Source organism: Synchiropus splendidus, chromosome 5, assembly GCF_027744825.2.
Source record: "Synchiropus splendidus isolate RoL2022-P1 chromosome 5, RoL_Sspl_1.0, whole genome shotgun sequence".
In the NCBI taxonomy this organism is placed as follows: domain Eukaryota; kingdom Metazoa; phylum Chordata; class Actinopteri; order Syngnathiformes; family Callionymidae; genus Synchiropus; species Synchiropus splendidus.
Genome location: NC_071338.1, coordinates 25687812 through 25711072, shown reverse-complemented (window position 1 = coordinate 25711072; position 23261 = coordinate 25687812). Strand labels below are relative to the sequence as shown.

Below are 23261 nucleotides of genomic sequence, written 5' to 3'. Positions count from 1 at the left end.
ATTGAACTCATGATGAACACTTGTGATGACTGATGGTGATGATAATGTTGGTCTCCCTCTCACCACCAAATTGGCAGTTCTCGTGTGGAACAGCAATCACTTCATCTAATGACTGAATTAAAATCAAGGCTAAAACTGGCTTGATTGGAGGTAATTTTCCTCTCCTACCACATAAGAGAGTAAACAGAACTCCCAATTGAATACGTCATTAGGTCATTATCGCTCCCTATTGAGGGGTCTGCTCAATTTAGATTAGCAAGTAAGACCAGAGCTGATGTAAGAACCACATTCAACCGCTCATTCACTGCATGGTTTTGATTTGCGCCATGTCCGCCACAACAAAGGACAACACAGTGTCCACCCTTCATGCTTTATTAAAGCTCAGCCTCCCAGAGACCAACTTCATCTTATCAGCCCACTTGTTGTGTGAGAGAGAAGATACAAACATGCTGCACTGCCCATGAAACTGCACCAATATCAGTCATTTTTATTTACACAAAATGCTGCATCCTAGCTTCATCTCAACAGTACTGTCGTCTCCCTCTCCTGCATTCAGAGGCACATTCAAAGATGCATTGTTGCATCCAACAATCCAGATGAGAAAGTAGATAACAGAGGCATCAGAAATGTAAAAACAAGGTACTCATGACCAGAGGTTATGTGAGAACACTGTCTTGAAAATAGTCATCAACCACCCATCTTCAATATAACATTGTCAGTGTACTGGGGCTGCAACTAACAATTATTTTCGTTGTCGACTAATCTATTCCTTATTTTTTTTCGATTACTCGACTAATCACGATGACCTTTCTTTGAACCCATTTTGAATTTCTGTTTAACCTAAAGTTGCTTAAATCGTCTCACTGTGATACTGAGACACCATACATTATTAAACAAGTATACTAAAATCATGACACATAATCCTGGAACATCTATTGACCCTGTGAAGCATGAAGCATCAGGTTGGTCAGTTGGTCTGGGTGGTCAGTTGGAGTCGGACCTCAGTCAGGAACCAATGAAAGGAACATAAATTAACATATCTTAATGATTCCAGAGAAGGTGATCATTTCTCCCTGCTTCTGAATAACAACCAGTTCTCGATGCCCATCCTGCGCCCCGTGTGTGTTTACACCAACAGCAACACGATGCATCGATGCACAGATTTTGACATTGGCGAAATTTTGTTGTCAATGTTATCGATGATGTCAACTAATCGTTGCAGCCCTACAGTGTACAAAAACCAACATGCCTCAGTCAACAAGCAGCATGTTCTGCTGTTCATGTTCAGTTGCTTGGCATACAAAACAAGTGAAAACATGAAGAATGGATTAGCTTTACACACCGATGTTGGGTAGCATCACCCAACAAGGGAACATCAGCAACAATAACAGTACACTGAATCAGAAAGGTCAGTGCAACTGCGTGAGGGTGTGAGGGGTCAATCCATTGGGTCACAGCAGCAGTAGGCCAAAGGTGACAGCAGTGTGTCAAAGAGCACTGGGGTGATGATCAATGCCTCTGTTGCCCATGTTAAATCTACACATACTGTATACGCCTGGTCCATTCTTTTAGCAACAGCAGAAGTCCTGGTGCTCTTAAAACTGACATCATGGAGTAAGAACGCTGATGTAGCTCAAATGAATCACAACTCAGTTGCAGCATACCAGCACTAAAAGGTTAAAAACTTAATGTCTCGCAGCTCAGTTTATTAAACTAGAAAAAAATTGACATAAGCAAAACCAGAATATAGCTGAAATACTTAACTTTTAATGTTGCGCAAAAAGATAGTAGAGGTACTCAGAGTACAAACAGTACATTGTCAGTGAACCAGCGCTTGGTCCTGGTCAGGGTTGCAGGCAGTACCGTCATTGGGAGAGAGGCAGGAATACACCCTGGACAGGTCCCCATAAAGACCTAAGGGCAATTTTAGAGTGACCAGTTAATCTTGCGAGCATGCCTTTGGGCTGTGGGAGGAAACCGGAGTACCTGGAGAAAACCCACCCAGGAGCAGGGACAACATGCAAACTCCACCCACAAAGGTCCAGGGAGTATTTCATTTATTTATTTATTTTTATTTCTTGTATTATTGTATTTTTATAAAAAGGACCCAACATGTGTTACATTCAGAAGTGCTACGTCGGTCAGGGACCAAGTGGACACGCCTCACTTATTCAGGCTCTGTTGATAATGCATGTCATTTATGTGGCGCCTCAAGGTGGCATAAGTCAAACCTGTAACTACAAGACGGGCCACACTTGAAACCCTTGTAACTACAAAGTTACAACTCCATCTATTACGTGAGTTCAACCTGATGAGTCATCAAATTTGTTCCTCTGATTGCTGGTCAGAAATTCTTTTTTCCAACTGGCTTGATCAATTCTATATAAAGTACCAGCTGATGTTTCTTTTTCTTAAAACCCACTTGAGTCACCTTTTATTCATTTAACAGCGACATTGTGATTTAATGGCTGATTAACGTTAATAAAGACAGAACATACTATTGAAATGCCAGAGTGTAGAAGCGTCACTAAATATCAATTCTCATCCCAAACTGTGAAACACTGTTCTATGCAAAAACCCAACAAATAAGCACACAAATATCAAGATATTTAATGGGATTAAAACCCATACAATAGGACAAAATAAAAAAAAAACATTGTGCTCCTCACTCACTCATTCTTGATATGATGTGTTTTTTCAACATACAAGCCCACCAATATTTGAGATAAGCAACACCAGATGAAGAAGCCCTGCTGCGTCCCATCAGCTCCTCCATCCAGACCATTGATGTAAGAGGACGAAGCGCAGGGGGCGCACCAGCCAAGACAGCAGGGTTGCCAAGACTAGAGTCTGCAGTCCGACACCACCTCCAGTTTCAGCTGTACCACCCCTGTGTGTGAAGGACCTTCACAGCATGAGCTTTCTGTGTTTGTTGCCTTCTGCTGTTTGTCATGGTGGCTCACCACATAACAGTATTTTAAAAGACTGGCGCCACGACAAGCCTTCACTTTGCTATGCAATTTATTAGTCACCAACAACCTCAAACATCAGACAGTTGATGTTTTTGGTCTTTAAATGGATGGCACTGGACTTGAATGGCAGTTGATAAACCATCCTCTCGCAGTACCTGCTTGATGTCCATTTGTATTCACAGTAGTACTTAAACACAACGAGGTAAATGCTCGGAGTGGACAACATTTGGAGCTTTACATCCACACATCCGGCCCATTTACTCCACACGCTCCCGCGACACAGCGAACCCAGCCGCTCTCACCTGTCGTAGCTCCATCTGCTGTAGGACATGCTCCTGCTGCTGCTGCTCACTCCGTCCATGTTCGGCGTCGAGGCGCGAGCACCGTCGGCGGCGGCTGGTGAAGAAGAGCTCCAGCGCATCCAGCGGCTCGCTGGGCTGTACCACCACAGGCGAGGGGCGCGCGAGCTATCGGCGCACGTGCGCGCGGGCTTGTTTATAATGCCCGCCCGCGCGTGCGAGACCCCAATGAATCCATGGCGTCCGCGTGACTCCACCAACGCTTCTATTTCATAGTCAGATTTCCAAGTCTTGTTTGTTTGAATCGAATTCACTTGGAGCTGTTATTTTTATTTTCAAATGGATGGACGCAGTTACATGACTTGCATCAGGCTTTTTCTCCAGTGCCGACGGTGGCCACTCATGGTGCCAAGGCTGTGGAGCCACAAGGTTTTCAGCTCTCACAACTGTACCTTGACCCTTTCCCCCTGAGAATGGAGATTGTTTGGGCTTGAGGGTCTCCATTCTGGTCATTAACCCGGACCATGGCTCTCGCACTCGTGTCCCGCTTTTCAAAAGAGGCCCAACATTGGATTCTTTCAATTGAAGGCAAAGATTTAGTCTTATTTTCTTCCACAAATCAACGTGTCAAGCTCCCAACATAAGGCAACAAACAACAGCCATGTCAGTTCCTTTGCTGCTGCCTGAAGGCAGTGAGCGGCGACGCAGCTGGAACACCAGGAGCAGCCAGGGGTTTCACGTCAAAACATTCAGATCGGATCGGGGATTAGGAAACCTTTCGAATGTGGGATCTGAATTCCCCCTCACTGCCGCATGGGTCCCCCACAATAAGGACTCCACTGACTGGCAACCCACACGATTCCCCCAGGCAACAAACATGGATTATCCGTTGCGTTGGTTGGTCTGGTCCTAACAGTGGTGCACTGAAGTGAGACCCGCCATATGTTGGTTATACTGCTGCTATCGTCACACGAGAAGAGCAGTATGTGTGTGTGTTGGCAGAATTTTCTGGTTTTCTTTATGGATTATGTATGGATTATGACTATAATTATATCAGACATGAAGGGTGACATATATTAGCTTCATCCAACTGGTTGTCTCCCAAAGACCCGAGGGGCACAATATGATCGAGAATAGATAGAGAAAAAAAAAAAAAATTATATATATATATTTTTTTTTTATTAATGAAGTGAAGAGGTGCCCGGTGCGTGTCCAGCTCTGAATGTGCGCTTCTGTGCAGTTTGGCTGTGACAAAGTCATAAACCAAGTCACGCTCTGTCCCAGACTCGCCTCATCCCTGTCCCAGCTCCAGCCCACAACAGGACATCAAACCCTGGAGTGTGCGCTCCAGCCTCAGAGGTGTGGAGAGCGAGCACCTCCCCTGTGACACTCTACCACGGTCCAGTGCGGAGACAGGAAAGGTTTTACACCTCAATATGAAGAAAAAACAGTCAGTAAATGCAGCTAACGGGACACGTCTGCATACAGAGGCTGCGTTATACACAATAACAAAGCACGTCGTGGGTCAGCTAATCGGTCCGCGTGCGTTTTTTCCAGCTTTTTTCGGGGGCGTTCGAGTTCTGGTTTCTGATTTTTTTGTTCAACATCCGAAGCAGTTTTTTTTTTACTATCAGGGCTAACCAGAATGACATATGAGTTACCCTTTTAGTTATCACATATGACGCTCTTGCGGGCCACATAGTATCATTTAGCGGGCCAGACTTGGCCCACTGGCCTTGGGGTTGACACCTGTGTCGTAAGCAATACAAAGAGGAGCTTAATCATATGCAAGACACCCAGAATAGACCTGCTGTTGAACACAAAGAGAGTGCAGGAAGTAGGTTTTCAATGGTTGCAGTCCGAGTCAGTTCCTTTGGAGATGCTATTGTTGTCACCAGAACATCACACAATTGCAGAGAAGGTCCTGTACCTGAAGACATTTCATTTTCTCACTGGATAAGGAGACAGTGAGAAAGCTAAAGATGGCAATTTGTGGATGTCAGGGTCACCTATTCCATATATGGGCACCATCCTACAGCTCTGACCTCCATCAAAAATGACTAAAGAATAAATAAGCTCAAGCCATAATAATTCAAAATGCATATCTGCCCACAGTCGCATTCAAGTTTATACAAACTGAAAGGAAATAAAATGTGCATGGTATGACAAAAAACATTTTAGCCGTGAGGTTCCCAGAGTGGCTATTCAGGATTAAGAAGCAAGACAGCAAGCAGAGAATACAAATATTCCACGTACAAACATCATCAAACTTCTGAATTATAGTCAACTTTATTCAGTACTCTCCCGCCAACAAGTTTAAAAAGAACTATTATATCTTTCAAACACAAAAACAAGGTGGCAGTTAAGTCGGTAGAATTTTTCTTAGGAAAAGTAGACAAATGAATCAATATTTTTATTTTGTTAATTGCAAGACTTTCATTTAATATTTATAGCTGTTTTGATATTTGAAAAACAATGAATAGAAATTGGGGTCGGAACTGGGTACCAGTGTGCCCAGCTCATGGCTACAACCAGAGCCAGCACTGAATGAAAAGTGTCTCTCTACTTCTGGCTGCTCTTGAGCTCTGGGAAAACCAACAACAGGGTTCACCAGCATAGCTCTTTGTCCCTCTTCTCGCCAGCTTTTCATCCGTTCCTTCCGGTGTTCCAGACCTGTAGTTGCTCTGAGGGAAGGATCAAATCATATGAATGTCAGTCAGAAAAAAAAAATACAACTGATATATTTTATTTAGCAACTGGAGCTAAACACATGGTAAAAGACAGATGTGGATGGGAAGAGAACAACTCAAAAAAAAGAAGGCAAATAGTGTTTTTTTTTTCTTTGGGACGATGCTCATTTTCTTGTTAACAAAGTCTTTTAACTCTGGATTGCAGCCAGGTAAACATACTTTTCTTTCATTGTACACACCATTTGCTGTCATATTTGGGCAAAACTTTAAAATCAGAACGGACCATTTTACATCAAGCACAGCTTTGATGGGAGAGGGATTATAAAAAAGGTTTGAAAAGAAATATGTAAAAAAAAGTAGTTTTATTTTGTTCTTTAACCCCATTTGCTGAAGAAGACACCAGGAAAAAAGAAAAACCCCAGGGAGAATTGAAGGCAGACGCATCGGTGTCCGGTCTGTGGTGATGACTGCGAGTCACGTCCCACCACAGAGTAATTCGCTGGGCACCTCAAAACTTCTGTGTTGGACTCCCATCAAAATAATTCAGATAAATTAAGGTGTTGTGGTGTGAACTGTAAGTAAAATGTGACAAAACTGGAATGATTTTCTTGAAACAAAAAAGCAAACTTTTGTTAGTCTGTCAAATAGATGAGTAAATTCAATGTTCATAAGATACAAAACAGTGTCAAGATCTTTGTCCATCCCACTCGAAATGGTGAACTAGAACTCATAGAGACTTAAGTCAAGAAAACTGAAGTTCTACACTGGTTCAGCTTTAAGGTCCATATATATTTACAACCTGGTAAATTCACCTTTGCAAGTGTAAAACCAAACGTCTCCCACACTGTACAGTGGTGATTTAATAGTTCATCATTAGAAATACACTTTGAAAATCACAACAAATGTCACATATGTACAACAGCCGGTTAGAACATGGAGAGTAGAGATGGCACGACATACACACAAGCTTCTTATGAGATAATCTCTATGTTCAGGTCAGACACTTGAATCTAAAGAAAGTCATTAACATTCTAGATAAATGGTTTTCAATCAATCTCGGTCGCAAGTACAAATCACTACAAGGCAAGAAGAGTCCTTCAGAGTACAAAAAGAGATCACGTCAGGCTGATTTCAGAAGGCAATGTTTAGTGTTGGGGCTCTGGGAACTAGATTATGGCTGAAGGTAGAGTGGTGTTAGAAATTTGGCATTGTCCATAGCGATGCCCGCGACGATGTCCCAGGGGCTGTGATTCCTGGTCACAGCATCCCAGAGTTGACTGGAGTCATGCACATGGAGAAGGCAGCGGTCAGTCATCCACTCAGGATGTGCTGTCAGGCGAAAGTGTAGCTGCATGAGATACAGTAATAAGGCAGGCAGACTCAGACGATCACACAATGGCAGCCGGTCTTGTCTTTCTCTTTTCCTGTCGGTTCTGGTGATGGAGGACATTCCTGTTCTTGGAATTTCCTGGAAGTGAGATACACATCCACACTTGTTTATTCATTCTCCATCCCTTCCACAAATAAAGCAGCGGAGCAAAGTTATCATCTGTGCTTTCAGTAGGTGAGCGTTTCATCCAAAGAGTTTCATTTTCAAAAAGTTCCCGCAGCAGTCAAAACACCTCATGATCATGTGTGTGATCAAATGTGGTGTACGAAGGCAGGACAGCAAGTACTTTGCAACAATGTTTATACGTGTTCTCCAAAGTGTCAATCCTAACAAACAGCACTTCACTGTTCACTGTCAATTTATGGGCCTGAGAGCAGATTTAATTTCATCTGAGAGCAGATGAAATTAAATCTGAGTAAAATAGAGCACAAAAGCAATTGCTTTCCTCATCATCTGACTCTGTTCAAGAGCTCTTCAGTCGAATAATACAACAAATGTAAACTACTCGGTCAAAATATATAAATAACAATTCATGTCTGTTTGTGAAGACATTTCCTTTTTGTGTGTATGTTGGCTCTTTTTTACTACTTGGCTACTTTTTACTTTTTTTGACTTTATTAGGCCCTCTTCAGAAAAAAGAAGGTTTGGACACCCCTGACTTACTATGCAAGAAAGTGAGCAGGAAAACAGTTTTATTTTCGCAAGAGTTGGGTTGAGCCGGTTCACCTTCTGAACAAAAGCATGCTGTGGCACCAGGCTGCTCATTCTTATCACGTCAGCTAAAAGCCTTGCTCTAATGAAACTGACTAATATTAGCCCGGCTTCATTACACTTGAAATTGCGGCTCCAGTGGGCGTGATGGGTCTGGCGCACGAGTCCGATGGTGTAACTGAGCACTCTTCTTGTGGTGTACAGGCACAATAAGCAGATGACATGCAGTCATATCCAGTCACTATACACATCCCTGTCCACCCTTGTAGTGAGCCCGGACCCTCAGATCCTCTGCCGGTTGTCCCTAAGTCTAGACCTAAGTCAAGAGGGTCTGTCAGGGCTCCTCAACTCTGGAGCAGTCTGCCAGGGGAGATCTGAAAAACAGCACGTACTGCCACCATTTATGTAACTTTCTCCTAACGTTTCCTGATTCTGGCTCACTGGAGGCCTGGCTGTCCACCTTCATGGTCGAGCAAGCGCAGGCATTCCTCACTGTTTGGCCTGTAAAGAACTTTGTGAACGGCATTCTCAAAATTGCTGTATAAAACAAAGCTTTATTATTAATATTGTTATTGTTGCCACCCTTTATTAAAAGAGCTCAAAGCCCATTCAGTGCACACTGACATCCACTGTCTCATGGTACCTGAACTCACCTGCGCAAACCTCCTCACCCACTCCGTCACGCACAGAATTTCACCCCAAAATAATACTGACAGAAAAGGGCAGGGGCTCCGTTGTGATCTGTTTGCTTTCATTTGCCGCCGAGTAAAGAAAACCAAGCTAATAAAAGTCCAGGAAAGCATGCAATTGTTAATGTATGTAAGATATAACAGTTGAACACTGCAAGAATTTGATTTTAAACTTCTTACCAGGTTATTAAGTTCAAAATTCCAGTTGTGATTTATGTCAAACTATCATCACATCATATTACATACATCAAATTCATGTTGAACAATTGGTAGAGGGTGAACTCTTAAAGTGCAAAGAGGTCAAACTCGCTGACTTTGTAGGGCAAATGATCACCAATTCCACCGTCTTGAAATCCAAACGCACCCAGGAGACTTGCCTACAACCGTCCTAGTTCAAGCACCCACCTGATAACTCTAACCAGCTCGTGGAAAGCCTGGTCTACATTCATGCGGATTTTGGCCGACGCCTCCATGTAAGTCACTTTTAACTGTCTAGCCAGCTGTTGACCCTCTTCTTGGGTTACCTGAGGGGAGACACAGGGAGGAGACGTCAGCGGACAAACAGTAAAGTCCATGACAAACAAGTGTCGCATCTGGGGTGGGAGGTAAACACAGGCACAAATGCACACCGACCATCTTTTGAATCACTGAATCATCCTGCAAGTGCCATCGATTTTTACCGCTCTGGATGTGAAGTACCGACATCAACCATTAGAGGGCAGTGTAGTTCCACTAGTGAGAGGCGAGCTACTGCCTAGACTCCACACAACACTGTTCCTCTCATCCATCCTCACCCCGTTGACACCAACATTTTCACAGCTTCTCTTTTATTCCGTCACTCATTTCCTGGATGTCAGCAGTTGGCTGCAGCTGCACTGCTTTTCTATTTTTTCAAATTTGCAAATGTGAATCTTTCTGACTGTTAATATCATTCATGTCACGTGATCTCGCAGGATATTTGTTTGTCAGTTCAGGAGGCAGAATCTCACACTCATACCTGCCTATGTGGCTCCAGGTCTGCTTTGTTCCCGACGAGAATCATGGGGAATTCATCTCTGTCTTTGACTCGTAGAATCTGTCTTTGGAATTTGTAGATTTCTTCAAAGCTGTAAAAGTGGCAATGTCATATTTGTGTGGGGTTTTTAGCCGACGACATAACAAGGGAATGAATATGTAATAAGGCGTTATAAAGGAACGTCAGTCATAGAGGAGCCTAAAAAAGACCACAAACACAGGAAGGCATTCCAGCCTCGAGCTCGCTGACAGCTGTGTAAAGGCAAATTAAATCTGGGAAGACTTGACGAATATAAATGAAAGAAGGAAAGTGTGTTTACTACATAAACATTGGGAGAGTTGTGGGTCCTGGCCAGCGACTGCAGACGACTACACTGCTGGGAAGCTACACAAGGAGTGGGAGTGCACATTTTTATTTGTGATTATATCAACATCCACCTGGTGAATTAAAATACATTCGCTTGCGTGTCAAGAAATGACAGGCTAAATGGCAACACACATGTACAACACATCCTTTTTTGATCAGCACTGAAGACTGTTAGAAGACGGTCAAATGTTACCTTCAGATTCAGGCCCACTGTTGTAAACAATGTCAAGAAATCATTAACAAAAACATATCATCTGAACGCTCATAAGTGTCAACACCAAAAGCAACTCCACCAAGCCGCTCATTTCAACCTACACTGTCATTTTCCTACTTGATACCATAAGCCGGCAGTGACTTTATATTGGGGCTGGGCTTTTAGCACATTTATTTTGTTTCATAAATTCCAGAAAAAAAAACAATTCAATGGAAAAAAGGAGGGAACACAGGGAACACTTTTCATATCAAAACATCCACGATCAAAGAGCGCAAATGAGATGGCGCTGATGGATGGAAAATTTATCTTCTGGGTGGAAACACAAAAAACATTGTTCTGTGCCCTTTATACAGCAAGGAGTTCTTTCATCACTGGAGCACTTCCACCCTGATGTTTGAGCTCATGTCTACAGATTCGACTTCAATTTGATCACTCACTGTGAATAAGCATTAAAAGAATTTGACTGAGACCCAGCAATATAATAGAGATAAAGTAGACTGGCGGACTTAATCATTTTTTCCAGTACCACACCTGACTAAAACACAATCATGCTGTAACGTCACAGTAAAAAAACAAAACACGCAACTGGAATTCAAAACAAAAATCCAACAAAATTTGTGACTCTAGATTTACATGCATCACAAGACCTAGTAACAGAGACTGATGTCAACATTAAAAACAAGGCACTCACAAAACTAAAAACTCACTGCACTGAGTACTGACTGCGATTTTTTAAACCTGCTTATTTAGGGGCAGACCTTTTAAATAAACCACACACATTGAGATTTGGGGGATATATCTGCATATACACACATATATGAGGGAATGAATCAGATAAAATAAAAAAAAAAAAGAATGCGTCAAGTCACTCACACCATGAGGCAACACATTGGTCATTGATAGGGCAGGGGTTAGACTAGACTAGATTAGATTAGATTAGACTAGACTAGACTAGATTAGATACAAGTGTGCTGTATTTAAAAATTTTAATATTAGTTTTTATTATGTTTAATGCTATGAATATACAATGTCTAAAACACGTGGATATAGTTCAGCAGAGCCCAGTGGGCCTAAAGGAAGTGTGTTGTACAATGGAAATACAGAACCACGTGTATCCAGAGACAAACAAATGTACGGCACAAACAGCCAATGGCGGAGGAAGTTAAGAGAACAAATGAAATTAGAAAGCAGCGAAGGTAGGGACACCAACAAGTGAGAGTGCAGCAGAAGATTAATGGGCTTAGAGTTGAGGGAAACAACATGCGGGTTATGGAGAGTATGACAGCGAGGTGCAAGGTTTCAGGAAAAAAGGGTTGGTCATTTTGAAACGCGATGAGAGCTGTCACTCACCTTCCCCTGTCAGTGACGGAGAAGACGAGCAGGAAACCCTCCCCTGTCCTCATGTATTGTTCTCGCATGGCTCCGAACTCTTCCTGTCCAGCCGTGTCGAGAACTGGAGAGCACACGCACGTACACAAACACGTATGAGGTGAATCTGAATTTCTCTACACGTGTGTTGGAGTGTCGACACTCACTGTCGAGTCTGGCCGCCCTCTCGTCGATCACACACTGCTTGGTGTAGGAGTCTTCAATCGTGGGGTCGTAGTCAGTGACGAAGTAAGACTGCAGCGGACAGAGAAGAAGAAAATGTGGTGAATGTGTGTGGAAGGTACAACGGTAGGATCTACACATCCAGCACTTCGACGCACCATTTTCAAAAACACCCTTCGCCTCATTCCAGCTTGTGTACACTCAAAATCTGTCCGCAGAGACAAAGCCATTTGGCTCCGTTGCAGACAAACAGTAAGTCATTTGTGTTTTAGGTGTAAACAGCCGACATCTGAGCTGACCTCTACCTTGATAACCACGCCGCAGACGGGAGGCAAACACAACTGTCCGCGACACACCGAGAGCAAATATGTTTTCACCCAACTATCACTGCTTTGGTTTGCATGTGACATTTACACACCGAAAACACACACAACAAGCCTCCGTCCTAACACTCTCGCCCCATCAATGTGTGCAGTCTTTCAGTTTTAGGGTCACTCCAACTTCCTTGGAACCTTGAGTCAGAGGGAGGGGGCGAGGATGGCGCATACTACTACATTTTCCCATGGTTTGTATCTATCAAATTCTTCCCAGACTTTTTAAGCCATGACAGATGAGGTGGTGTTCTCGAGACGCTTCCCACAAAACACACAGTTATCCGGTATAAGATAAAAACGAATGTTTCATGTCTTAACATTAGTTTCCAACGAATAGCACTCATTTTTTTAACATTCAGCGATGACAGTTGAAGCAGTTAAAACACTTCCTTTATTCAGATTGAACCTGAACAATAAACTACAATCAAAACTTTGACATTGAAAAGCCATTGGCTCAGACTGGGGGAAGCAGAAATGTAGTTCCATGTACTGTACAGCGTAAAAGTAACATAAACATAACATTTTTCTAAGGATTTTTTGAAACCCCCACAAAAGAAAAGAAAGGGAACGGAGCCAATCTAGAATCGATGGAGAAACAATGACTCAGAGGGGAAGGTTTTGACATTTGACATGACAATAAGATGAGAAATGACAACAAAAATGTTCCATAGGTTCTTTCTCTGTAGGGTTGTTTAAGGAATAATACATGAATTTCCACAGCCACCCATAGAAACGCACCCTTCGTTTCATCACTTTATCCATTTTCGACAGGCAGAGATTCCAACCTTCCAACACTTTCAGAACCTGCACGGACAAGCAGCTCTACTCACAGTCTCTAACCAATGACTGAGCTGTGTTACTTCTGTGGCGCAAAACGTCATTGTCCATCTGAATAGAAGGTCATGTTTCGGTTCTAAAATACGAACGCACATCTCCAATGTTTCTTACATGCAGCTCAGTCGTTGCAGGCGACATCGCTCTCTTGTCACTCGTACCCGTCTGTATGTAGCTATCAATCACCTCCTCTGAGTCAAACTGATCAATAATTCATCTCCACGACTATCTTTCTTGGGGCGTGGTGCTTGGAAACTGAACCTAGATTGAGAGACTCCTTGTGCTGTTTTTTTTTCTTTTTTCGTCTCACTGCATCACCCGCGCAGTAGGAGCTTCGTCATGTGACCTGAGCTTCCCGTCAACCTCTTATTCCTATTCTGTCAACTTCAGGCAGCTGCATCTGGCCCCTGCAATGCTCTGGATATTTCCCCCGCTCGCACATGCAACGCTTCTCTGTCCTGGCACGGAGGATTCTCTCAGAGCGGTTTTCTCTGATAGATGAGGCTGTTCTGCAGTGCCAGCAGGGCAGCACAAACACAACCAGCACCCACTTCGGCTCGGGGCTCTGTGTCAGACACTGACGGTAACATGACTGAGGACAGCTACCAGTAACCATTGGGTAACAACAGATTGAGTCACCTCCTCGGACCAGAAACCACCACTGATAAAGTGACCTCAGCACTGCCACTAGAACAGAGAAAGCTACCTATTGATCCATCAACCAGTCTATCTGTTTGTCGGGTCTATCTAGGCAAGATCCAACCATCCATCCACATGAATATAACCGGCGCTGGACAAAAAACTGAAACATTTCATGACTACAAATTTCTGTTTCTGTGTATAGCTACGCTGAAGAATTAAAATCAAGATTTTTTTAAGCAATTATCTTAAATATTTTGCACTTTTTTGTTGTTTTTTTTTCAATATAGTAACATGGACATAAATGTAGATATCAAAACTCAAACGTATCCCAGGGTGCCACTCAAAACATGAATGTTTTTCTCCCATTGGAAAAATGGAGACATTGTTCCTATGAACAACCTGAATGATTTTGCATTAAAGTTATGCAGTATCGTCGTCATCAGGCCAGTGCTGACATGTCCTCCACCCTGTGGGTGAACGAAGCCTGACTACTGACAGGAGAAGAAGAGTCACTGGCAGGGCAATGGTGTCCAATGAAGAAACTCCAGATACAGTTGTGGTGCCGTGGTGGGTCATGTCAAACTCAGCCCTGGTCAGTTCTGCAGGAAGGAAACTCCACCTCTTCAGCTGGCCGCGCTGAGACTTTAGGTGGTGATGATGTCACAGACGACATGTTCCCTAACCCCCGCCTACTTCCAATGTCCAAACCTGTCACTTACTTCCCTTCCAGCATTCCTGATATACATATCCCAGCCCTCCACCCACACGCTGCACATGCAACAGCAGGGAAACATAAAACAGGAGTTTCTCCATAAATACAGAGTGATCAGCAGCTGTGTTTGAATCTGTTCTGCCAAACGGTGCGTGATCCTGATCTCAAAATCCTATTTCATTTTACACTTACTGTGACTGCATTTTGTCAACAATCCAAACGTATATACATAAGAACAGTGTCACATATGTACATATTGACTAAAAACATTAAAGTCAAAAGACCAAAACAGGTTCACTTAATTGTGTCTCTACATATCTCGTGGCAGAAAAGACCAAAAAGCTCTTGGTTAGGTTTGCGAGTAATACCACATTTAAGACATAATTCAACATGTGTGAGTGGAGTCTACACAAAGCCAAGCCAGGTGACATGTGTAGGCGTGCGATCAACATCATAACACTGCACACCTACTTCCTCCCCACACGCACAGCTTACTGACTAAATATAGGACCTTTTCCATCTTTGGCAGTTATCCTACTTGTTTGTGTCGAGCTGTCAGTGCAACCACAAAAACAATCAAAACAGCGAGGCTATATATGATTCAGGTGATGGAGGATACCGTACAACATACAGAAACGGTTCTTTCTTAAATAAATTCTAAAAATGATATTAACTAGGAATTTTTTTTCTCAATAAAAATGCAGACTTGGCTCAGACGTAACGTTAAAAACTTGAAACACCTAAGTGCATTTAACACAATGTTACTAGCACAAACTTAAACATGACAACATGCCACCCCACAATCCTCCATTTTGAAGGAATTTGCCCAATTGATCGCCTGAAGAAATGTTAAATTAAGGTTAAATTAATAAATAATGAATGCATATTTTGCTATTTCCATTATAATAATATTTCTTCTTCATCTATTTAAATCTATTTAATGCACTAAACATTTGGCCGAATAGTGAAAAAAAAGGCAGCATTGGGTCGAAGCCGAATTGTGGCATGTGACACGATCCTGAATGATGATTTTCTCTTAGAACACAATGTCATAGAATGTGTTTTTTAAAACAAAAATGCACCGCGGACCATCACACCACACACCATCATGGCGTGTGATCCAAACTCTACATACTGTGTTGACTGTGTTTACGGTACTTTTAAAGTGTTGGAGAGAGAGAATATCTAGAGCCTTCTGTTTACATTATCAGTCTATTATATAATGGGAAATTGTGCTATGTTTATTATTATTACAGTGGTGCCTCGGTTCTCGATCACAATCCGTTCCAGACGGCCGTTCGAGAAGCGAATTGTTCGAAATCTGAATCGATTTTTCCCATTACAATGAATGGAAAAAGAAAGAATGCGTTCCAAGCCTTAAAATAGGCTTTTGTAGGAGTGAATGTAGAGTGTCTGCTGCAGGTGGCTGTTCCTCTATGTGTGTGGCCGCTGCATGTGGGAGGGGTTGCCGAGTGAGTGACGTCTCTCCAGAAGTGGAGAGGTGCCCGGTGCGTGTCCAGCTCTGAATGTGCGCTTCTGTGCAGTTTGGCTGTGACAAAGTCATAAACCAAGTAACACTCTGTCCGAGAGGAAAGGTTTTACACCTCAATATGAAGAAAAAACAGTCAGTAAATGTAGCTAACGGGACACGTCTGCATACAGAGGCTGCGTTATACACAATAACAGAGCGTGTTGTGGGTCAGCTGATCGGTCCACGCACGTTATGTTTTTTCCGGCTTTTTTCGGAGGCGTTCAAGTTCTGGATTTTCGTTCAAAATCCCAAGCAAAAAAATCTCGAAATTTTTGTTCAAACTCCATTTGTTTGAATTCCCGGACGTTCAAAAACCGAGGTACCGCCGTACTATTATTATTTGAAAAGCCAAGTCTGAAACATAAAAAAATGCCAAAAATGTTTGATCATTAACCTTCTTTGACAAACGTGTGTAAATACATTGAATATATGCAACTCTTTTTAAAATAAAAAAAATTGGATATTCAGTATTATTCGGTTTATGGCCAAGCATTTAAAACTTTATTTGGCTTTGGGCTCAAACTTGCAGTTTGTGCATCCCTATTTAAATGCGTGGGATGTGGCGCTATTTTTCAATTTGCAGTTCATAATAGTTTTCTTCAGCATACCATGAGCTGACAGAATCCCAAGGCCTGTAGAAATGCTCCCGGTGAAATCTTGGCGAGCAGCTCAGCAGACTGGATTAAGCTATTATCAGCTTTAGATGTGTGCCTGATATTACGAGGGCGAGGACACCAGAGAGACACTTGCCAACTTTGTCACTGGTGTCTGATCCAATTTAGCGACAGTTTAAAACCACAGAGGAGGCGAGGAACCCAAGCTACAAACAGCTTTTTGTGTTTTAAGTAAACTTCATATTTGCAAGGGATGCATATGTTGCAGAGAGGCAAAAATAACTCTTTAATCTATCACGCTGCAGAAGTAATTTAACATGCCGCACGTGTGGGCCTGTGATGAAACAGGAGCTGCTACACTCACACTGGCAGCTCCACCCTGGACTTGCTCTGCTGACCATTCATTATGTTGACTCAACAGAGGAGTCAGCAATGGACCTTAATGAGTGCAACCACAAATATAATCAAGTTTCAAACTTTTAAAGAGTAAATAATGTTGTCACTTAGAAAACGGACTCGTTTTTATTCTCACCATGACTGTGAAGAACACTCATTCAATTTATTAAGGATGCTCATTAGACTACTTTTGTTTGTGTTTAATCGATCAAAAAAGGTGACAAACACCCAGTTTTGATCATGAAACCCAGAGCTTACTATTATAGAGACACAGCCAAAAAAGCATTGCTGCATCAGTTGACAAGAACAACTGTCATGCATGAGAGACTGTGAGGTTTTATGGGATTTTTTTAGCTCTAAAATCCCATGTCTGTGACACCAGAAACTTCTTGATACACAACTTTGACCAACAATAGCAACTGGAGTCACGTTCCAGTTGTCCTCCGAACGGGTAAATTCGAGGCTTAACCTCGTGGGGTCGATGCATGCAACATTGTTTATGGAGTATCTTCCTTTGGTAACTGGAACGTGCTGCACTTGGTTGTGACATCATTCCCAACTCTGACTTCCCACTTCTGGGGTAACAGGAATACAGCAGTGGCTGCAGGTAGGTAGCGATTCCTCAAACATAACAGAGAGAAGTTTGGAGAAGATTGGAGAAGATCCACACTTTGGAGGCTCTATTAACATGTGTAAACACAGAAAATACCCCTGAAAGTATTATTTAAAAAAATCGCATGACTAAACTGTTTAATTTCTCTGCGGTATTGCTGGGAACTGAGTATCATAAAAACACAATAAGCATTAGCGCCAGCTTACTTGAACTAAGTGTGTGTCCGTGTGTACTTTTCTATCATGTGATTTATTTTAAACATGAATTCAAGTTTAAGGGCTCCAAATATCGGTTGACTGTTAATAATCTGTATGAGTTATGGTCCTGAAAAAGATGTGGGTCAATCTCTACAGTAATTTCTTTATCTTGTTGAGTACGTTTCATAAAACTTTATCACCAAATACATTTTACACTGCTGAGGAGACATTATTACATATACATGCTATCACTGTTGTATCTTTTCCATTCCTCAACAGCTCAGTTTCAAACACTGGTGAAAAGAAGCCTGTTCCCCAATCTAATGTGTAGCTGAAACTCTGGTGGATAAAGTTAATAGAGTGAGAGTGATTCTTCCACCTGTCATTGTTGCGTCGGGAAAGTCATCTTTGGTACACCACCATCCCTTCCACAAAAGCTAAAAGAATATATTGTTGTAGAAAAGAGAAGTCGGACATGATGGCCACTTCCTCTTTTAAAACACACAGGTGGAACCTTTGGGTCCCAAACAGCTGCTGCAGTTCTCTCAATATGTGTCATCTTGAAAACATGAAAATGTAGATTGCTTCCAGATTTGCTGTTTTTCATACACTGCTCTGATGTGTGTTTCACAGCTCAGCACAGAATTTGTGTCTTGGGTGTTTGAATCAAGGAACCCGGGCACAATGAGGTGGAGGAGTACTCTCGAATGCATCAGGAGGGAGAGTGAGAGAAAAAGCCGGGGGAGGGAAAAGCATTTACTTCCGCTGGAAACACCCACTTTTCCCATGAGCTCATGCAAACTAGAAAGGTCACTTATTCAATACCTAATACACACAGAGAGAAAGCAGGCACACAAAGTGTCCACTGACTCAAGAAGCCACTGCTGAGCTGAGGAAAGCATATGACTGATACATCATCGCCTTGGAAAATGTGCTTGGATCAACGGCGTTCTTATCAGCAGGAGCGAGGCTAGTAACACTTGAATTGAGGGTTTACAGAGAGAGAGGCCAAAGCATCGGATCTTGGCGAAATGCCGAATTAAATGAACCCAAGCACATCACTCCAACAAGCTCTCTTCCTAATGTGCAATGATCAATAACTGGCCCCTTAATCATTGTCCTGTCCTCAGATGCCAGGCAGCCGGTGAAATTTTGCACAGCCAGGCAAAGATAAAACTTGAATCGAAGCAGCACGTAAATACGCAGCAGTCTCCCGACAACAAATGGTAATCTTTTTCAAATACTGTGATCACTGATGACAAGCTGTTTCCATATTACGCTGACTTTCATGGGGTGCATCGATGGTAACGGTCGACTGGTAACATCGCAGCCCCTACAACATATTCTTTTCACTTATAAATCACAAGGAAATTACAATTTAGAATGTGCAAAGCTCGCAACAGCTAAATTTGCTGTGGAGGTCAAACACCCAACACGTTCAACAAATTCAACCAGACACACCACAAGACAAAATATCAGGATGCAATCCAGGCTAACACTAGCTGATGCAATAAAAAAATATCACAATATATTCTAAGATACCATGTCACTCTGAAGATAACCGAACCACTGCCACACAACCGAGGTTGAGATGCCTTTTTTCCCCCACAATATCTGACCAGCTGCCCTGCTCTCGGGTCCACCGTCGCTTATCCTTTTGTCTTTTTCTCCTTAGTCTTAAACCACACTGAAAGCTGAAGTCGCAGAAACTGACATCACGTGTCATGTGGGAACTGATAGCTTGGTGGCTAATGCTACAATCACTCGACGATTCTCAGAGAAAGTTGCCAAAAACACCAACAAACAACTAGTCTAACCAGGGTATCGACCAGGATCGACCATCATCCGCTGACCTAAAACATTTTATAGCCAATCCAGTCATGATCTGACTGAGAAACTCAGAAGCAAAGGGGGGAGTTTTTACATTTACTGAAGACAAGACAATAAAAAGATTATTTTTTAACCATGAATTGTAAATCTGACTCCAGCCTGCTGCCATCCTCACTCGGATCACTCATCCAGGCCGGGACTTTAGTTCCACGAGCAGTGGAGTATTGAGAGTTGTTGTTGCTTAGTTGAAGAAATTCACTCAACTAAATGTGATCTCACTCCTTTGACCACAGTATCCACGTGAAACATTTTGAAATGCCACATTTAGTCTTCATCGTGGTCTGTTGGCTTCACGGGAACCTCTCTCTCTTTTGTTTTTTTTTTGTTTTTGTTGAGGAGGCATGTCCAATAGATAAACAGGGACGACATGAACGAGTAATTGCGCAGCCCTAGATGATGCAAACCTTTGTTATTTATCTGACCTTGAGCACTTATTTAGACTTGTGGTGGACAAAAAAAGGGACCACAAGTCAGGTGACATGGCAGAATTGTTTTTTATTTGTTAAGAAAAACAAACCAGTATTTTAAAGTTCTAAGTTTGGACTTTATATTGTGTTTGATCTGTTCATTAGATTTCATTATTAACACAACAATTTAGTTTTTATACTTTTTGCATTGAATTTTTTTATTGTTTATTTAGACTCGCAGAACCACCTGAGTCAACTCCTTGCTAGTCAAAGCAGCACAGAAGGACTCCTTGCCCTCACTCAGTGGGACACCACATCACTCACGCCATCAACTTGTATCAGAGCAATTTGGTCATGAGTCAGGAATCTATTTGACTTACAGTATTTGGTCAACCCTCAAGGAAACTCAAGGAAACCGGGTCACAGAGAATATCTCGATAGCAGCAGAAACACAGAGCTGCTGTAGTTGGATTTGAACCAACAAACTTCTTACCATTGGGCTGCAAAATGCACCTCTTCACCACCCTGCGGTCCAATCCGTCTCACATGTTTCGATAGGGTGGTTGTGGTACAGTCAGAATCTACTGCATTTATGGCTTTGAACTTGGGCAAAGCCCTCATGTTGAGAATAAAGCCGCAGTTGAACGTCCTACAAAGTGAACCAACTCCTGGCACAGAATCCCCTGCTGGGCCCCTCGACCCTCTCTGACATTAAGACTTCAATCCGCCTCCTAAATATCAATGGGGCTGGACTCTGACCACGTTTGAACCCACTCAAAGTGAATACATCTGAAAGGTGGCATTTGAAGAGCCCCATTTCACCACCAGGTCACTGACCTCAAAGAGTTGGTTTCCCCTTTCATTAGCCACGCAACAAACACAGCGAGTGTGTTCAGTGGAATCATAAACACGGACGCGTGTAATGACTCAGTAATTAGCAATTGAACAAAACATCTCAAATTGAATCTAAAGAACCTCATTGTTTGGAACATCATATGACAGCACAGAGGACACGTGCCAAGTGTGGTGAGCATAAGAAGCCGAGCTAAAGAGACTGGCGACTTCATCGCTAGAACTGTTTGCTCATTCACAACTTCAGGGGGATCCACACTTCCCTATCAGCAGTCACTTCAATCGGCCCTGACACAGGGATACAAGAACCACAATCAGATCAACAGTGGGAGACTCAATGGACCTGAGGACTGTGTGTTTCAAACCCATAATAACAAGGGACTATTAACATCTCTGTCATCTCTATTGACCAAGTGATGGCAATAATAGGTGAGCGATGACATCACCACAGAGACAATGTTAAAGACTTACTAATGTTGATGCGTGTTTTGGGGATCAATGTTAAAACTATTTTTGAACACTGAGAACTCACCACAGCACGATCTTTATATTCATTTATCTATGCAGTCAGATGAAAACTTGACATTCTTGTCAGAGGCCAGGCAATATTCAATTTATAAATGTAACATTGACCTGTTATGAGCAACCGTGAGTATTTGTTACTGAGCAAGAAAAAGTTTTCGGTCAGAAGAGATTTCAAGAAAACAGTTACGTGTATCAGTATGAAGAACTATAAATATATAAATACATTACTAAATGTTTAAATAAATAAATGTGAACATAAATGCAAACATGTCAAAATAAATAAATAAATTATTTATTTAGTAAAAGAACACTGCTACATATATTTATTTATACATTTATTCATGTATACATTTTATTTACTTGTACATTTATTAATTTATACATTTTGTTATTTCAACATTTATTTATCCGTGCATTTATAGATTTTTACTTTTTGACTTCAGTATGCATTTATTTATTGATAATTATGTCACTTATGGTCCTTCATATATCAGGAGAGAAGAGAGAAGACGGTGATAGTGAGAAAACTGTACAAGCAAAAAACAATAATAATAATTTTAAAATTGAAAAAATAATAAAGGAACAAATCGGAAGAGAGAACAAAAAATGTTGACATTACTTGTTAAACATCACTTGAAAGTATGAGGCATTTTAAAATATTGCAGTCAAAGTGTTTCTTTCACAGTAGACACAGGAGAAGCTGACCCGGACTTCAGAGGTTATTTCAGTCAGCATACTAAAGACCTGCTAATACACTGAATTGAGGCCTTGTAGTACTCCAATCTTGGTCTTATGTTCTGTGCTTCAGTTCATTCCTCCTCTGCTTGTCTTTGTGCAGCAGTTCTGCACATGGTGGTGTCGACAAAGCTTCACTGTGAATACTCGGTGAGAGGACACCAGCCACTGCAGCGGCTGTGGGAACAGAGAAACCACTGTGTGACTTTGCAAAATCGGTCAACAGAGCGTGTCTGCGAGCCTATAGACTACAGCGGTCCAAAAAAACAAAAAGAAAAAGTTGATTGGACGGTTTTAGTGTTAACACAAAGAAGAAAGTCTTGGGGAAGTTATTATTGTTTTTAAATCTCAACCAGGATCTTTCTTTTTCTCCGGGTGAGGAACCATGTCTGCAGTCTGCTGAGGACTATAACTCTCTACATGGGGCAATATGTCAAAAAAAAATGAGGCAACTCGCTGGCATCACGCAGATCGACTGTAAGATTACTGTTGTATGCTTTTAAGGCCATCACGCCACGCAGGCCAGCGAGACGTTATTACATTACATCTCGTAAATTTTAGTTAATGGATACATCAACTTACTCTGAAGGCTCTTTCCCTCCTGCTGCGTCGCTATTATTATAATATACAGCACAGGTCACACTTTCTCTGGGGGAAACAAACAGTCTCGATAGCTAAATACGAGGTCTTGATTTGCCTTCGTTTAGCTCACATGGGTCGAGTTTCAGTGAGGAGAAAAAGAAAATAAGAAGGGGATTTTTAGACGGGAAATAGTTTTCAAATCAACAGTGAGACACATCTGCTAGCCAACTTTAGCGTGGAAAATAGGTAAATATTATCCAGCTATTTTTACCTTTCTGAATTTCAGACTTTCATATATGACTTCTGTCAAAAAAAAACAAAACATTTTTGTCAAAAGTATTAAAATTATTTCTAGGGCTGCACCAATCGATCGGCTGGCCGATTTATCAAGGCCGATATGGGAATTGATGAATTGATGAGAAATGTTATTCAAAATAGTACATCACAATGTAAAAATGAC

At 42.0% G+C, this 23261-nt stretch overlaps 2 protein-coding genes across 9 annotated transcripts in view; both read right to left on the bottom strand.

The window, feature by feature from the left end:
• The window catches only part of tub (TUB bipartite transcription factor), a 41344-nt gene extending 37927 nt beyond the window's left edge, over window positions 1-3417 (bottom strand). For all 8 annotated transcript variants that reach the window (XM_053865287.1, XM_053865289.1, XM_053865294.1 and 5 more), the window contains exon 1: window positions 3275-3417. In XM_053865287.1, the coding sequence (XP_053721262.1) occupies window positions 3275-3393 (119 nt within the window). In that variant the 5' untranslated portion in view covers window positions 3394-3417. The remainder of the gene's footprint in view (window positions 1-3274) is intronic.
• A 2584-nt stretch (window positions 3418-6001) lies between these two features.
• rras2 (RAS related 2) overlaps window positions 6002-23261 on the bottom strand; it is a 33075-nt gene continuing 15815 nt past the window's right edge. Inside the window, exons 2-6 of the mRNA XM_053865030.1 lie at window positions 11882-11969; window positions 11697-11799; window positions 9749-9857; window positions 9157-9275; window positions 6002-7429 (exon numbers count right to left, since the gene is read on the bottom strand). Coding sequence (XP_053721005.1) covers window positions 7342-7429; window positions 9157-9275; window positions 9749-9857; window positions 11697-11799; window positions 11882-11969 — 507 coding nt within the window. The 3' untranslated portion in view covers window positions 6002-7341. The remainder of the gene's footprint in view (window positions 7430-9156; window positions 9276-9748; window positions 9858-11696; window positions 11800-11881; window positions 11970-23261) is intronic.